The sequence below is a fragment of the Gekko japonicus genome, unplaced genomic scaffold (genome assembly GCF_001447785.1).
Source record: "Gekko japonicus isolate JY-2015 unplaced genomic scaffold, Gekko_japonicus_V1.1 scaffold1666, whole genome shotgun sequence".
Lineage (NCBI taxonomy): Eukaryota > Metazoa > Chordata > Lepidosauria > Squamata > Gekkonidae > Gekko > Gekko japonicus.
Window position 1 is genome coordinate 384,975 of NW_015170331.1, and position 16,344 is coordinate 401,318.

Sequence of the window (16,344 nt, forward strand, 5' to 3'; positions counted from 1 at the left end):
AATCTCCTCCTCCTCTTTCCAGGGCTCAATTTAGCCCTCCTCCTTTCCCTGCATCACATCTGTTACACCTACATCCTCCCCTTACTGTCTGCACCAGTGTTCCTTCTAAACTGAGTCAGTGTGAGCTAGCTCACAGTTTTTTAACCTCCAGCTCACTCGTTTTTGTCTTCGCTCAGGAAGGAGGGCCCCAGAGCAAACTAATTTATGCAGCAGCCAAATCGCTCGTTCACAACTTTAATGCCAGGAGCTCACAAAGTGGAAGTTTTGCTCACAGGACTCCACAGCTTAGAGGGAGCATTGGTCCCCACCCCCTGTCAGTGCTCTCCTCCTGTGTCCATCTCGATTGACTCCACTGCTTAGAGGGAGCGTCAGTCTGCACCACTGCCAGTTTCTACTTCAGCAAGAAATTGAACACTTTCTGTCGCCCCGACTTAAACCAAGACTTTATTTCCTCACTTGTTATAATTTCTAATAACTGAAGAAGACCCACTTTTTAAGATAATTTAATAGACTGTTCTTTTCCATATTGAATCATGCCACACTCCTTGACTGATGTCAGTTGATTCTGCTGTGCTTCAAACTGCTTCTTCCTTAATTAGTTTGCGATTTACTCTACTTTGTTGCACTGCTATTTTTTATTTATTTATTTAAATTGATGAATCTCCCACCCTGCAAGGAGGCTTTGGGCGGTTTCTCAGTGCATTTTAGCGTCATTTGTGACTGTTTTACACAGGGAAATCCAGTTGCAAGTGTTTGCTAAAGTGCATTATCCAAGGTGTGTGAAAGCAGCCGCAGAGAACTATGGGTTCTATGGCTCATTTCCCTGACAAGATAGCTTTCTTTTTGCAGGATTAAAAATAAATAAATAGAGGAGCGTTCGGTCATGTGTGTCCAGACTGTAGGAGTTGACACACGTGACTGAATGCTCCTCCTCACTTCAGGATACAATCTAGACACAGGGTTACCACCTCAGGGAGAAGTAGGTCTAAAGCAAGGTTGGGAAAAGGGACCAGTTCCAAACTGGGAACCAGTTTTCTGGCTGACGGGCAGGGTACAGGTGTGTGAACCAAGCAAATAAGGACACTCCCACCTGCTGCTTGCGGTTGGCAGCCCTCCCAGTGGTTACATCAAAGAATCGCTACGAAAACGGCTACAACTATGCAAACAATATTTACTAGAATAATATATCAAATTGTCGTTGCATATAGTCCAGAATATCACAATAAGAAGCATGTACACTAATCAAACAAAAGATAGCACAGTCTCTTATTGTTGCTGACACTAATAAAAATCCCCCAGATTATGTCCGTCGAGACGTCTTCCAAGCCTGTTCTCGGCTGAGATTATTCTATTTAAGCTTGGTGCCCTGTGATGGGATTTTTATTAGTGTCAGCAACAATTAGAGACTGTGCTATCTTTTGTTTGGTTAGCGGCAGATTTATACGCTTCTTATTGTGATATTGTGGATTGTATGCAACGACAATTCGATATATTATTCTCATAAATACCTTTGTATAGTTGTAGCCATTTTCATAGCGATTCTTTGACATATACCCCTACGCTGTGAATCCTTATTGCTGAACTACAGCCTCCAGGTGGGACCTGACAATTTCCTGGAGTTCCAGGTGATCTCCAGATTACAGGGATCTATTCCCCTGGAGGAGACAGCTGCTTTGGAGGGTGGGCAGGAGGTAGGGCATTGTACCCCACTGAGCTCCCTGCCCTCCCCAGCTCTACCCCGCAAATCCCCAGGAATGTCCCCAACCTGCTGTTGGTGTCCCTGCAGTGCTGCTGCACCAGAAGTGCTGACTAGTGGTCTTTTAGACAGAGACCCTGTTGAGAAGGCCGGCCATGATTGTCAGGGTCCTTAGTCAGGTCACGCAACACAGGGCTTCATGAGAAGGTAACTGTTTATTGATAGATCCAGGACTAAAGACACATGTACAGCTTGTGTCAGGAATGGCCATCAGCACTTTGGCCTCTGACTTATACTAAAATCAAACATCCCCCCCCCATGTAAGCATGAGCCAATGGATACATCTCGTGCGTGCGGGCAAAGCAAGCAGGCAAAGCAAAAAAGCCGTTAACTTTCCCAGCTGAGTAAACTGCAGCTGGAGCATCTACAAGGTCAAGCGTAGGATAGCAAACAGTTGGTGAGCCAGAGAGAGCTGAGACAGAAAACAGGAAGGCACCCCTCCACATTCCAGACCCATGACAGTGCTACCTGACAATGATAGGAGGCCAGCCCTGTGTTGCAAAAACCAGAAACATGTTGTTTGTTAAATACTGGAAGAGAACAGAAATACCACCCAGAAGCGAAATCATCAACAAAATACTGGAAACAGCAGAAACAGATAAGCCGACTTTATTTTAGAAAAATCAAAGAGAAGATCTATTTGGGAAAACAGGGTCAAGGTTCTATACCTGGATTGAAAACGATGATATGTCAAAAAATACAATTAATTAGAAACTTGAGGAAAGATATTTATAAAGCTATACGATCCTGTAAAAAAAGAGATGTTACAGTAATGAGACGGTTTATTGGCAAGTAATGAATAACGTAAACAAGGCAAAGTTTTTCTATGTATCGGTATAATCTGTATGTCTGTATTTATGTCTATATGTCTTATGTGGAAAATAAGGAAATACTATTAAAAGACTCACTAGAAACATGGGATTAGGGTCCTATGGATGTCCCTGTCTCTCCGTTGCAAAGAAATGCATTTGGTTTGTTTTTACTCCTAGTGGTGACCACAAACAGAAGTTCTACTGGGGCCACAAAGAGATCCTGATCCCGGTCTTCAAGAACATGGCAGACGCCATGAGAAAGCACCCGGAAGTGGACGTGCTGATCAACTTCGCATCCCTTCGCTCCGCCTACGACAGCACCATGGAGACCATGAACTACCCACAGGTTTGTGGGGCAGGTGGAACCTAGGTGCAGAGAGGCCCGGTGGCGATCCCATTCAGAACCCCTGAAACCAAACCCGCTTCTTTCCCTGTTTATCTGTTTCACGAAAAGTTTATAGTACCCCTAGTGGGGGGTTGAGGGGGAGGCAAAAAGATATGTGAAAAATGTTGGAAGAAGTGTTCCCTCTAAGCTGAGTTAGTGTAAGCTACCTCACAGTTTTTTAGCCTCTGGCTCACACATTTTTGTCTTCACTCAGGAAGGAGGGCTCCAGAGCGAACTAATTTATGCAGTAGCCATATCGCTCGCTCACAGCTTTAATGCCAGGAGCTCACAAAGCAGGATTTTTGCTCACAAGACTCCACAGCTTTGAGGGAGCATTTTGCTTTCTTTCCCTTCCCTTGTAAAACTCTTGTCATTGCATTTTCAAGCTTCAGCCCTGCGAGCTAGGCATATACCCTGTATTTTGGAAGGAGTGTAGAAGCAGTGTTCCCTCTAAGCTGAGTTAGTGTGAGCTACCTCACAGTTTTTTAGCCTCCAGCTCACACATTTTTGTTTTAGCTCAGGAAGGAGGGCTTCAGAGCTAACTAGTTTATGCAGCAGCCAAATCGCTCACTCACAGCTTTAATGCCAGTAGCTCACAAAGCAGAATTTTGGCTCACAAGACGCCACAGCTTAGAGGAAGCATTGGTAGAGGAGAGTCTTTCCCCTTTGGGCAGAATCCACAGTCAGCCATGAAAACAGGCTTGTTCCTGTTCTGTGGGCTTGCAATGTATGGTTGTATTTCTCCCACCTGTCCCATATCCAAGCAGTTTCCAAACTGTGCCACTGCACGGTGCTGTCCTTAGATTCTGCCCTTTCACCCCACCCCAGCCTTTCCCCTCCCTTTCCCCCTTGCTCACTGTTAACAGTGGCTTCAGCCTGTATCCAAGCCAGTGTAGCTGCACCCAGGCATTGAGCAGGTTTGTGACTATATTCTGTTAGAGCACCTAGAATGTGGTAGGAAGCTTGTTTCTTACATAAGGGAAGAGCTGCAACAAAGCATACTAAGAGCCTTTTTCCGGCAGACTATCTAACTGCCTTAGAGATTCCTAAATACCGGAGAACCTTCCCCTTGGTACGTTTCAATGCCTTGCCCTCAGCTTTTCCGAAAGGCAGATCTCCTCACATTCCTTATTCCCGATGGGTTTGCCCTTGTCAAATGGGAACGATTGAGACAGTTGATCTCATATTATTGTGATGTCCCTACTATAAGAGCCAAGTTTGATGTAGTGGTTAAGTGCGCGGACTCTAATCTGGGAGAACCGGGTTTGATTCCCCACTCCTCCACTTGCACCTGGCTGGATGACCTTGGGCAAGCCTTAGTTCTGACAAGAGCTGTTCTTGAAAAAGAGCAGTTTCTGTTAGAGCTCTCTCAGCCCCGCCTACCTCACAGGGTGTCTGTTGTCGGGAGGGGAAGGGAAAGGAGTTTGTAAGGTGTTCTGAAACTCTGCGTGAAGGGCAGGATATAAATCCCAATTTTTCTATAATGATATACCTTCCTAATATATTACACTGATTTTAATAAATTCCCCCAGGAAGACCAGAGCAATTCTACACTTCCCTCCTCCTTTCATATTACTCTAAAGAAATGACTCGTAACAAAGTTTTGTATAACGGCCTCATGGTTGAGTCTTCAAATAACTAACCCCCCCCCCCTTTGTGAAATGCATGCAAGAATTTTGAAATGTTGGGTTATAGTGGCACATAGAAGTCTTTTTTGTTGGTCTTGGTATTGTACATGGCAGTTTTAAACTTGTTTTTATTAATACTTTTCGAGTTGACCATGTGTCATGATCTGGGCTGTGCCACCAGAGGCCTACTAGGCCCAGGGAGCCTGGCTAGCAGTAGGTGAGGCTGGGTCTAAAACTCCCAGAAGCCCCTGAGAGATTTTGGAGCCAAAATTGACCAATAGGAAAAGAGGAGGGCTTGGAATAAAAGATCTGGAGCAGCAGGAAAAGCTGTTCCTCTTCCCAAAGGGCAGAGCCAGAAGGAAGGCTGCTGCAGGGAAGAAACACTCATCCTGAGGGAAGGGTGAGTAGTCTAAAGCCACTGCGGATAGTGAGCTAGGGACAGTATATTTAGACAAGTAAGGGCATTTGATTTCTTTTCACTCACTTACTGTTATTATTCTGCACCTTGTTGTTTGACCTCCTATAAAATAAACCTTTTCCTTGTTGTACTCTGCCCGGTCCTCACGCCTATTATTCGGCCAAAAGGGAGGTCTGAAGGTCTTGGGAGGGTGCTCTGGGCCTTCTCAAGGGATCCTAAATCCAGAGTGGTGGCAGCGTCAGGTGACACCCCACCTGAGCCGTGACACCATGTATCAAAATAAACTGAACTGAACATAAAGGAGGAGGGTGGTAACTGTAATTAGAACCTAGCTTCTGAATCTCTGGTTTTAAAGGTTTGTGTCAGTTATGTTCAAACCTACATAACCAGAATACTGAATCACAGTTAACAAGAATCAGGAAAGTAGGGAGGAAGGTAGAGTCCACGGGGAGAGAGGGAGGGCCACAAAACCCCACAGAGTATCCTTGGTTGTCAAACCATGGCTTGGCATTCTGCTTCCATGTTGTTTGGACCAGAGCAGTGAGTTGTCCATGTCTCCTGGAATCCCAGAAGTCCAGAGAGGTAGCCAAGTAAGATTTTCAGTGGTTCGAGTATAGGGCCTCTGTGTGCTGGTTCTGGCCGTGCACCACAAATATACTTCACTGAAGCTAGATACGCAGTCCAAAAGCAAGCCGAGAAGCTGTGCCAAGGGTCAGAATGCCAGGAAATCCGTCAGAGTTCTCAGGAGCAAAGAGCGGAGGCTAGCAGCCGGGACCAGGTCCGAGATTGCACGGTTGCATCCGCACCGAGGCAGGTGAGCGTGGTCCCTTATACTCCGATCCTCCCTTCCCTGGGAGGTGACTTGCGCTCACGGCCCCTCACGTTGCCTTTGCAACAGCTGAAGTCTGGCACTCCTCCGTCTCTCCCGCGCCTCCAGACGCTGGCGTGCCCTGCGTCCGGGACAATCAGGTGAGCTGCTTGGGGACTCTGGCCTCGAGGTGTCTCCCACTCGGGGTGCTGGGTCAGGCTCTTCCTCCGACTGCACCTCAGATGCTGGAGCCTCTCCTCGCTCAGGTGCTGGCAGAGGTTCCTCTTGGGAGCTGACTCCGGAGGAGGCTGGGTTGCTCTGTGCCTCTTCCTCGGCTGAGGAATAGTCAGCCTCGGCTGAGCCGGGACCCATCACTCTCCACTTCCTTGTCCTCCTTCCCCTCCCACCCTAGCTGCTAAAATGGGGATTAAATTATGTCAGATGGGAGACATCTTGCAAAGTGGCTCATTCTGCAGTGTTAAGGTAGGTTGCGGAATTCAGCTAATGCAGAATATAGATTACTATAGGTAATATAGATTACCTGGTTGCACAGAATACACACAGACCTTCTTTTAGCATCTAAGGAGATGCTGCATCCGTCCCCACCGATTGGGGGCCTTGACTCTTGCTGTATCCAGAGGAAAGACAGACTGACTGTTTCTTCTCTTTCGGCTACAGATCCGTACCGTGGCTATCATTGCTGAAGGTATCCCAGAGGCGCTGACCCGCAGACTGATCAAGACAGCAAATGAGAAGGGAGTTACGATTATTGGACCCGCAACGGTGAGAGACGGTGTAATGATTCCTTGTTTTTGGTGTGTGTGTGTGTCTCTTTAAAAGTTTGGTTGCATGACTGTGGTAGGTAGACTAGAGTGGTTGAGAGATGCAAGTGTGGTATGATTGGTGGTTGACAGAGAGGGGGAGGGGTTTTGGAATTGAATCTGAATGGATGAGTATGTGTGTCAGTCAGGAGTTTCAGTTACAAGTTTACAGTTGATATGTTCAGACAGTTCTGTGTTGAAGCAGTTATAAGGACAGCGGAGGTTGTTCAGTGAGAAAGGAAAAGAGATCTGAAAGCTGAGTGTCTAGGGAAAAAAGTAAAGTTTAAGTGAAGAAAAGTTATAGGAACGTCTGTGTGTCATAACAGACTGGAAGGAAATAGTGAATGTATATGGTCTTGAGATAAACAAGTGTTACAAAGTTACAGAAGTGTTACATGAAAAGGTCCCTGTCAGTGAGGGAGAAAATTGTGCGTGATCCCCCAAGCAATTGTTCATTATTTACACATTACTAGTTACATTGTACTACCCTCTTATTTATGATTTAATTCAATAAAACCTCTTTCATTCAAATATACCAGCTCTCAAAGAAATACTTCCCAGGACCACATAGTTCCTCGTAAGCCTTGAACTCGGTCTACCAAACTAAAAAGAGCAACAGTAAAAGCATAAAGGTTTGGAAATCCTTAAAATTTCCTGGTGGCAGGCAAATATACCCTGTTAAACAAAATAAAAAGAACTTTTAAAGTGAAAACCAGTCCTCCCTAATAAGGAGGACGTCACAGACGGTTTTTCATTTTTTTATGGCTAGAGAAGGACTTAACTGGTAGACAAGACTCAAGTGCACTGTGGCTTTCATTCTGCTTTCAGTTGACGGATCTCTCGCTCGATTTAGTAGAGCTATATGGATGCTCTGGCTGAACACCTGTCTTGAGATGGGGCATTAAAATGAGGGTGTCGCTGTGAAAGGGTGACCAGCAATTAATCCTGGTCTGGCTCACGAGTCTTGTGTGTTGTGTAAATAATTCTGAACACTGTGAACTACAGAGGACTTGATATTTGAGCTCCCTGTCTTCATTTACAGGTAGGTGGGATCAAGCCAGGCTGTTTTAAGATTGGAAACACCGGTGGAATGCTGGATAATATCTTGGCATCTAAGCTGTACCGCCCTGGCAGCGTAGCCTACGTTTCTCGTTCAGGAGGGATGTCCAACGAGCTCAACAACATCATCTCCAGGACCACAGATGGGGTCTTTGAAGGAGTAGCCATTGGTGGCGACAGGTGAGGAGATTAATGGGAACATGGTGTTATCCTATGTCTAGCATACCGGTTTGGAAACCTCTGTTGTGTTTGAGCTCAGTTTCTAACCTGCACAAAGCTAATATTAACATTTTGTTTCCAATTTGAGAATGTGCAAGAGTTCATAGGCTGTGACCTCAAATGGAGAATGTAGGGTGCCTTTCCAGAGTTCGGAGAAAAATGTCAACAACTCCTAAGTCAGAGGGGAGGATACATGTGAACATATGAAGCTGTCTTGTATCAGACAATTGAATCTGCTTGCCTAGAATCATAAAATCATAGACTTGGAAGGGACCCCAGGGCCATCTAGTCCAACCCCCTGCACAATGCAGGAAATTCACAACTACCTCCTCCTTACACCCCCAGTGCTCCATGCCCAGAACATGGCAAAAAAACCCTCCAGGATCCCTGGCCAAACTGGCTTGGAGAACAATTGCTTCCTGACCCCAAAGTGGCAATCAGCACTTCCATGGGCGTGTAAGAAAGGACCACAAGACCTAAGCACTGATGCAGCCCTTCCTGCCCTCCCTCTCATGATCTGCAGTTCACGGAATCAGCATTGCTGTCAGATGGCCATCTAGCCTCTGTCTGAAAATCTCCAAAGGAGGAGAGCCCACCACCTCCCGAGGAAGCCTGTTCCACCGAGGAACCACTCAAACTGTCAGGAAGTTCTTCCTAATGTTTAGCTGAAAATTCTTTTGCTTTAATTTTAACCCACTGGTTCCGGTCAAACCTTCTGGGGCAACAGAAAACAACTCCACACTATCCTCTATATGACAGCCGTTCAAGCCCTTGAAGATGGTTATCATATCACCTCTCAGTCGTTTTCTCTCCAGGCTAAACATACCCAGCTCCTTCAACCTTTCCTCATAGGACTTGGTCTCTCCAGACCCCTCACCATTTTCGTTGCTCTTCTCTGAACACCTTCCAGCTTGTCTATATCCTTCTTAAATTGTGGTGCCCAAAACTGAACACAGTACTCTAGGTATGGTCTAACCAAAGCAGAGTAAAGCGATATTATCACTTCACGTGATCTGGCCACTATACGTCTGTTGATACAGCCCAAAATGGCATTTGCCTTTTTAGCTGCTGCATCACACTGCTGACTCATGTTCAGTGTATGGTATACTAAGACCCCTAGATCACACATACTACTGCCAAGACAAGTCTCCCCCATCCTATAACTATGCATTTGATTTTTCCTACCTAAATGCAGAACTTGACATTTATCCCCATTGAGATGCATTTTATTTGTTTTAGCCAAGTTTTCCAGCCTGTCAAGATCATCCTGTATCCTGACTCTGTCTTCTACTGTATTTGCTACCCCTCCCAATTCAGTAGAGACCAGAAGCACTGCAATGTCTTAGGCAAGGGTCTGGAGGTACCACTGTCCTTCTGTGTACAACACACATGTCCAGCCACTAAGCTATGGTCTCCCCCCATCTCTAGAGCTGAGGCAGGAGGGAATGGACTGTTTCTACTTCAGTGTCTAATATTGCTTCCCTGTGCAGTATCTTTAAACATCACCAGCACCCAACAGATTTTTTTTGTCCCCTTCTTCCTAGATACCCTGGTTCTACTTTTATGGATCATGTTTTACGCTACCAGGACACTCCAGGGGTGAAGATGATAGTGGTGCTAGGAGAAGTGAGTATCTTGTGTTCCATCTTTCCAGGGGTCATTTCCTAGAAAAAGAGGCGCATGAGCTCATTTGCATAACTCATTTGCATATGCCACACCCCCTGACAAAGGGCGGGCGTGTTTAAAATGAGTTATGCAAATGAATTTAAATCCCTCCCTCCCGAGTCTCCGCAAAAACAGAGAGGCTCAGGGGGGAAGGCGGGCATGTCTGGCTCCATGCCCGATCTTCTCCAGGTGCCCCACAGCTGCGGGGCACCTGGAGAAGGTCGGGCAGGGAAACCAGGGATTTAAATCCCCCCTCCCTGAGTGTCTCAGGGGGCGGGGCCTGGGCTCCTTTCTGCCGGAGCACTACTCCAGGGCGCTCCGGGAGGAAATGACCCCTGCATCTTTCTGTCTTTTGGGAAGAATACAGGTTGGATCCAGCACAAAAATTCTGCTTGTGCTAGAGAAACAGACTACAGTAGCTGCTTGCACTAAAGTCAAACTTTTTAATTGTTTTATTTAAGGCATTTTTATGCCACCTTTTCCCTCAACCAGGGTCCCCAAGGCAGCAAACATAAAATAATTACAACAATTGAACAATTAAGAACAACATTTAAAATTATAAAATAATTCAATGAAAATACATGAACACTAGAATCAGGGAAGAGGAAGAAGAAGAGATTTAATTTATACCCCGTTCTTCACGCAGAGTCTCAGAGCAGCTTACAATCTCCTTTCCCTTCCCCTCCCCACAACAGGTAGTGCTGAGAGCGCTCTTTCAAGGACTGCCTTTGAGAGAACAGCTCTGAGAGAACTTGTGTCTGACCCAAGGTCACACCAGCAGCTGCACATAGAGAAGTGGGGAATCAAACCCGGTTCTCCCAGATTAGAGTCCATGCTCCTAAGCTTGTGTTCAAGGAGAAAAGACAATAACCATTATTTTGGGGGGGGGGGTATACCAAACAAAACAGAAGACATTGATAGAGGGAGACAGATAAATCTTCCTGAGGAAGGGAGTTTCAGAATTTTGGTGCCACAACAGAGAAGGCCTTTTCTCAGGTCACCACCTGTATAGCCTCAGGAGGTGGGGGGCAACCAAAGCAGGGTCTCCACAGATGACTGGAGTGAACAGGCAGGTTCACAGGGGAGAAGGCGTTCCTTAAGGTACGTTGGTCGTAGCTGTATGGGGATTTAAAGGTCAATACCAGCAGCTTGAATTGAGCCTGGAAGCAAATTGGAAGCCAGTGTGGATTAAACAAGATTGGAGTGATGACCCACACCGGTCAGCACTCTGGCCGCAGCATTCTGTGCCAACTGCAGCTTCCAGGAAGTCTTCGAGGGCAGAGTTAACCAGCCCCCAGCCCCTGAACCGCGCTCCTGCAATGTTGCTTTTCTATAGAGGCTTGGCAGTAGCATTATTGCATTCTTTAAGAAGGAAATGTTCTTGTTTTGCCTGTTCATTTTGGGGGGGAAATACCTACCTGTGGATGCTTTTTCTTTGCAAATCCAGAGGAGCAGTCGGGATTCTTCTTTTGTTAATTCTTTGGTCTCATTTCTTGGAAAACTAGCACGCAAATTTCAAATGGAAGAAACAGAACGTGTCCAGTTGTAACCTTGGGCTTCCTTAGTGACACCACTGTTACCCTTCGATCCAAACTTGCCCCTCCTGTTTGTGGATGTGATTGGTTTCATCGGGTTACCTTTGTCTCCTTTCCCTAGATCGGAGGAACCGAGGAGTACAAGATTTGCAGGGGGGTTAAAGAAGGCCGGATCACTAAGCCTGTCGTCTGCTGGTGCATTGGGACGTGTGCAACCATGTTCTCCTCAGAGGTAAAGGCCTATGGAATAACGAGGAGGGCTGCTTGATAGGTGGTTGAATGTGTGACCGAGTGTATTAATAGCTGCCAGATCCTGGACTTTCAAATAAGAAATTAAAGGCTTTTAAAATCTTTGCTGGTGGAAAGTGCCGTCAAGGCGAACCCGACCTACAGCAACCCTGTAAGGTTTTTAAGGCAAGAGACATTCAGAGGTGGTTTTGCCGTTGCCTACCTCTGCGTATCAACCCTGGTCTTCTCTGGCATTCTCACATCCAAGTACTAAATTGGGCCAACCCGGCTTCGCTTCTGAGATCTCACAAGGATCAGGCTAGGCTGGGCTAGTCAGGTCAGGGTGAATCTTTACATTAGTGACAAAACTCCTGGATGCAACGAAGGGGAAGCTTTCAGGGACTGCTGGATGCTCTGTAAGGAAACAAGGTCAAATGATAGTGCTGGATCCAGGCAGAACAGGACTTAGGAATGACATGATTCGGTGGAAATAGTCACTTTAGACTGAAACTAGCACTGAGTCTCTCTCCTTCGGTCAGTGCCAGGTGAATATGCACCCCTACCGTACCTGGCTGCTTGGGCTGTTCCTCTCTGCCCTGTACCCCCCCCCCCCGCAAGCTCCCTTCCTGCCTCCCTCCGCCACCTTGCTCTTCGATTTGGCTTATGCGTGCCAGAGAATGAGCTGTTAGAATGGATGCAGGTGGCGGGTTCTGGTTTTTATGCAAAGGAACAAACTCCATGCCAATGGAAAACTAGCGCAGCAAGAAGACAAGTCTTCCTCTCTCCCCCGCCCCTTGCTTACTGTGCTGGCTTTCTTTATCCAAATTGTGATCCTCCACCTTTGGTGTAGAGTGGTGCAGTCCCATTTTGTCACATCCTCTGTGGCTCAGTGCTAGAGCATCTGCTTAGTATGCAGAAGGCCCCAGGTTCAATCCCCGGCATCTCCAGTTAAGGAGGAATAGGTGGCAGGTGATGGGAGAGACCTCTGGAGAGCCGCTGCCAGTCTGAGTAGACAATACTGACCTTGATGGACCAACAGTCTGATTCAGTATAAGGCGGATTCCTGTGTTCCCTCCTGTGTTCTCAGACCAATGCTCTCTGTCAGTCTCCAGTGGATTTTAATTCTTCCTGTATGACCTCTTTGTGTGTGTGTTTGTGTTAAGTGCTGTCAAGTCATTTCTCCAAAACGTCCTATCGTCAGTAGCCTTACTCAGGTCTTGCAGACTGAGGGCCTTTGTGGCTTTCTTGATGGAGTCCATCCATCTCAGGTTGGGCCTTCCTCTTTTCCTGCTGCCTTCAGCTTTTCCTGCCGTTATTGTCTTTTCAAGGGACTCTTGTCTTCTTTGAATGGGACCAAAGTACAAGAGCCTCAGTTTAATCATTTTAGCTTCTAGGGAGAGTTCAGGTGTGATTTGTTCTAGAACCCGCTGGTTTGTCTTTTGGGCAGTCTGTGGTACCCGTAAAACTCTTCCCCCCCAACACCCTATTTCAAAGGAATCAACTTTCTTCCTGTCCACTTTCTTCTTTATCCTACATAATGGGTGCTGTCACACACACTAAATAATGCACTTTCAATCCACATTCAGTGCTCTTTGCAACTGGATTTTACTGTGTGGAATGGCAAAGCCCACCTGCAAACGATCACTGAAGTGGATTGAAACTGCATTATTTAGCGTGTGTGAAAGCACCAGCAGTAATGGGGAATACTGTGGCATGAATTATCTTGATCTTGGTTGCCAGCAACACCTCGGTATAACTAACTGTATGATAACTTTACTTGTCATATAATCTCAGCCTCTGCATGCAGCCCCTGAGCACAGTTCCACTGGTCTTGCTTCCATCTGTGGTCTATGAACACTTTAGTCTTGGAGGCCCAAGAAGCAGGGCTAGTGGACAATGGATTTGCATCATCATGTCCTTGCATAATTCTGGGTGCAAACAGAATATGGATTTTAATTCAGTTACTAAGACTCCAAGCCTTGCGAAAGATCTTTTCCTGCTTCTCATTTAACAGGTTCAGTTTGGCCATGCAGGAGCTTGTGCCAATCAGGCATCCGAAACGGCAGTGGCCAAGAACAAAGCTCTGAAAGAAGTGGGTGTTTACGTACCTCGGAGTTTCGACGAGCTGGGCGATGTGATTCAGTAAGTGGGCTGGTAGCGCATCCACCTAGAATCATGGAGTTGAAAGGGACCTCCAGTGTCATCTAGTCCGACCCCCTGCACATTGCAGGAAATTCACAAATACTTCCCCCCACACACACACACCCGGTGAGTGCTAGTCCACACCCAGAAGGTGACAAAAAACTTCCAGGATCCCTGGCCAAACTGGCCTGGAGAAAAATCGCTTCCTGACCCCAATGTGGGGGTCATTTCCCTGGGCGTGTAAGAAAGGGCCACAAGAACTAAGCACTGAGGCAACCCTTCCTGCCCTCCCTCTCACGATCTGCCTACATTCACACAATCAGCATCGCTGCCAGATGGCCATCCGGCCTCTGTTTTAAAACCGCCCAAGAAGGAGATTGTCTTTATGGTCAGTGTGCTAAGGTGGGTAATGCTTGTGTGAGGGTTGGGAACGGGTCGTTTCGTAGAAAAAGAGCTAGGCAATCAGCAACGCTGCCAGATGGCCATCCGGCCTCTGTTTTAAAACCGCCCAAGAAGGAGATTGTCTTTATGGTCAGTGTGCTAAGGTGGGTAATGCTTGCGTGAGGGTTGGGAAGCAAATACTGGAACCCTTGCATAGGTGGGCCTCAAGAGTAGGGCTGGTGTCTTCCATAACGTTTTTGAGCCTGGGGGCGCATTTGGAATTCTGACACGGCATGGTGGGTGAAGCAACAAAATGGCTGTCACAAAATGGCTGCCACAGGAAGCAGAGCCGACCACAAAATGGCTGCCACAGCTTAACTTCAGTCACACAGAGGAGATCCTTGTGGTGTGGTTACAGCTGCTGCCAAAGCAACATTTGAAAGAATCTGCACAGCCAGTCAAATCCCCACGGGCACCATGTTGGGGACCCCTGCCCAATAGTCTATCTTATTGTCCTGCCCATGTGAAAGCAGCCCAGTCAATGGAGAGCTCTGCCTGTTGAACTCTGAAGGCTCCTCCAGCAGGCACAGGAAGGGGAAGGAAGTCTTACTGAAAGGCCACCGCTTCCTTTCTTAGTAGCTAGTTATCCCAAGAAGCATGGAAGTTCTAGCTGCCAAGAAAGGATGTGAAGTCAGAAAAGCCAGAGAAGGGGTCACAGTGTGCAGATACATGCCAACAGACCAAAAACCACTGTGGTAAAATTAACAATGACACATTTAATAATTCTATGAGCATCATTTGTGAAGCTATTAATCTTACAATATGGTAAAAGAATTCAGGCATAGGCAAAGCAAAGTCCAGCATCATATCCTCAATGAGCACACCGGTTTTTACACTCATTTCACCAATCTTCCTCATGAGTAAGAAGTCTTATAAAGTTGGAAGATGTCAACCTCTTGATTCAGCTTAGTTTCTTTTTTAAAAACAGTATAGCTTCTTATTTGTTTTCTTCTTAGTCAAATTCTCCTGAAAAAAGCATCGTTATAAGGAGTGGAGAAAGACATGAAGCTGAATGGAATAGTTTTGTTATGATTTTTAACTAAAATAGTCTTAGACTTACTTTCAGTTTCATTGCAAGTACTTGAATAGGAGCAAGCCAATTACTAAATTTCTAGACGAAGCAACCAGTCCAAATTTTTTTTGTGGCAACAGGCCTACTTTGAATTGGCTGGCATTTGCTTTCTGACTCATGTTGTTGGCTAGTAGCTCTCTATTAGGGAGTAGCATTTCAGTATTGTTATCTATCTGGCTAAAAGCCTTCTTTTAATGGACTTTAAGAGAGAAGTATAACAACATGCAGCTGCTTGGAATCTATCAGTAAGTTCCTTGAGTTGGTTTCCAGCATGAGAACTGGAGAGCATTGTCAGTCCAACTGATATAACATCCAGTCTAACAACTAAAACCAGTGTAAAAACCGGTGTGCTCTTCGAGGATATGATTATGTTGGACTTTGCCTATGCCTGAATTCTTTTAGCATATTTTAAGATTAATAGCTTCACAAATTGATGCTCATAGAATTATTAAATGCGTCATTGTTAATTTTACCACAGTGTTTTTTGGTCTGTTGGCAAGAAAGGAAGTGAAACAGAGAACCAGAAAGCGGCAGCCAGCTTAGCGGAGGCAGGGGCAGGATTTTTTAGCATTCGTAGAAGGCAGCTTAATGGAAGTGCTGTATTCCAGGAAAGCAAGAGAAGAATCACACTCACACCTGTTTGTCAAAAATAAAATAGCACACTGGAGTGATGGAGTATAAATATAATATTTTTTTTAACTGTAAGCCTGATTGGGTTGCGTAGCATTGTTTGGTGTAGTGGTTAAGTGTGCGGACTCTAATCTGGGAGATTTGATTCCCTACTCCTCCACTTGCACCTGCTGGATGACCTTGGGCAAGCCATAGTTCTGTCAGAGCTGTCCTTGAAAAAGAGCAGTTTCTGTCAGAGCTCTCTCAGCCTCGCCTACCTCACAGTGTGTCTGTTGTGGGGAGGGGAAGGGAAAGGAGTTTATAAGCTGCTCTGAGACTCTTGAGTGAAGGGCGGGATATAAATCCAATCTCTTTGTCTTCTTCATCTTTTTCATCTTCTTCTTGTTATGGGTACAATTTAAAAATATCTCAACTGGCAATGCTTTCCAGTGGCCAGAGTGACCTGTAGCTCTGGGCAGGCCAGATGCTGAGAGGCGTTTGGTGGTTGCTAGTGAGGTTTTGCCATTGGCTTTGAGAAGGAAATTTTGAAGCCCCTTTGCATCAGTAGGCTCTGTATCTATGGACTGGAGCCATTGAATTTAAAAATCCCATGCTTTTTTTTTTTAAGACTAAAATGCACTGTGGCCCAGTGGAGTTAGCATTGTGGTGTTTTGAAAAGCAGTTTCTACCCCAACCTCATTCAAAGGACTCTAGGAAGGCTCCAGTAAAAATTAGTAATACCAAAC

General features: G+C 46.0%; 1 protein-coding gene across 5 annotated transcripts in view; it reads left to right on the forward strand.

The window, feature by feature from the left end:
* ACLY (ATP citrate lyase) overlaps nt 1–16,344 on the forward strand; it is a 101,891-nt gene that overhangs the window by 71,508 nt on the left and 14,039 nt on the right. For all 5 annotated transcript variants that reach the window (XM_015418132.1, XM_015418134.1, XM_015418135.1 and 2 more), the window contains 6 exons: nt 2,746–2,914; nt 6,486–6,590; nt 7,671–7,867; nt 9,451–9,532; nt 11,228–11,338; nt 13,349–13,476. In XM_015418132.1, coding sequence (XP_015273618.1) covers nt 2,746–2,914; nt 6,486–6,590; nt 7,671–7,867; nt 9,451–9,532; nt 11,228–11,338; nt 13,349–13,476 — 792 coding nt within the window. The remainder of the gene's footprint in view (nt 1–2,745; nt 2,915–6,485; nt 6,591–7,670; nt 7,868–9,450; nt 9,533–11,227; nt 11,339–13,348; nt 13,477–16,344) is intronic.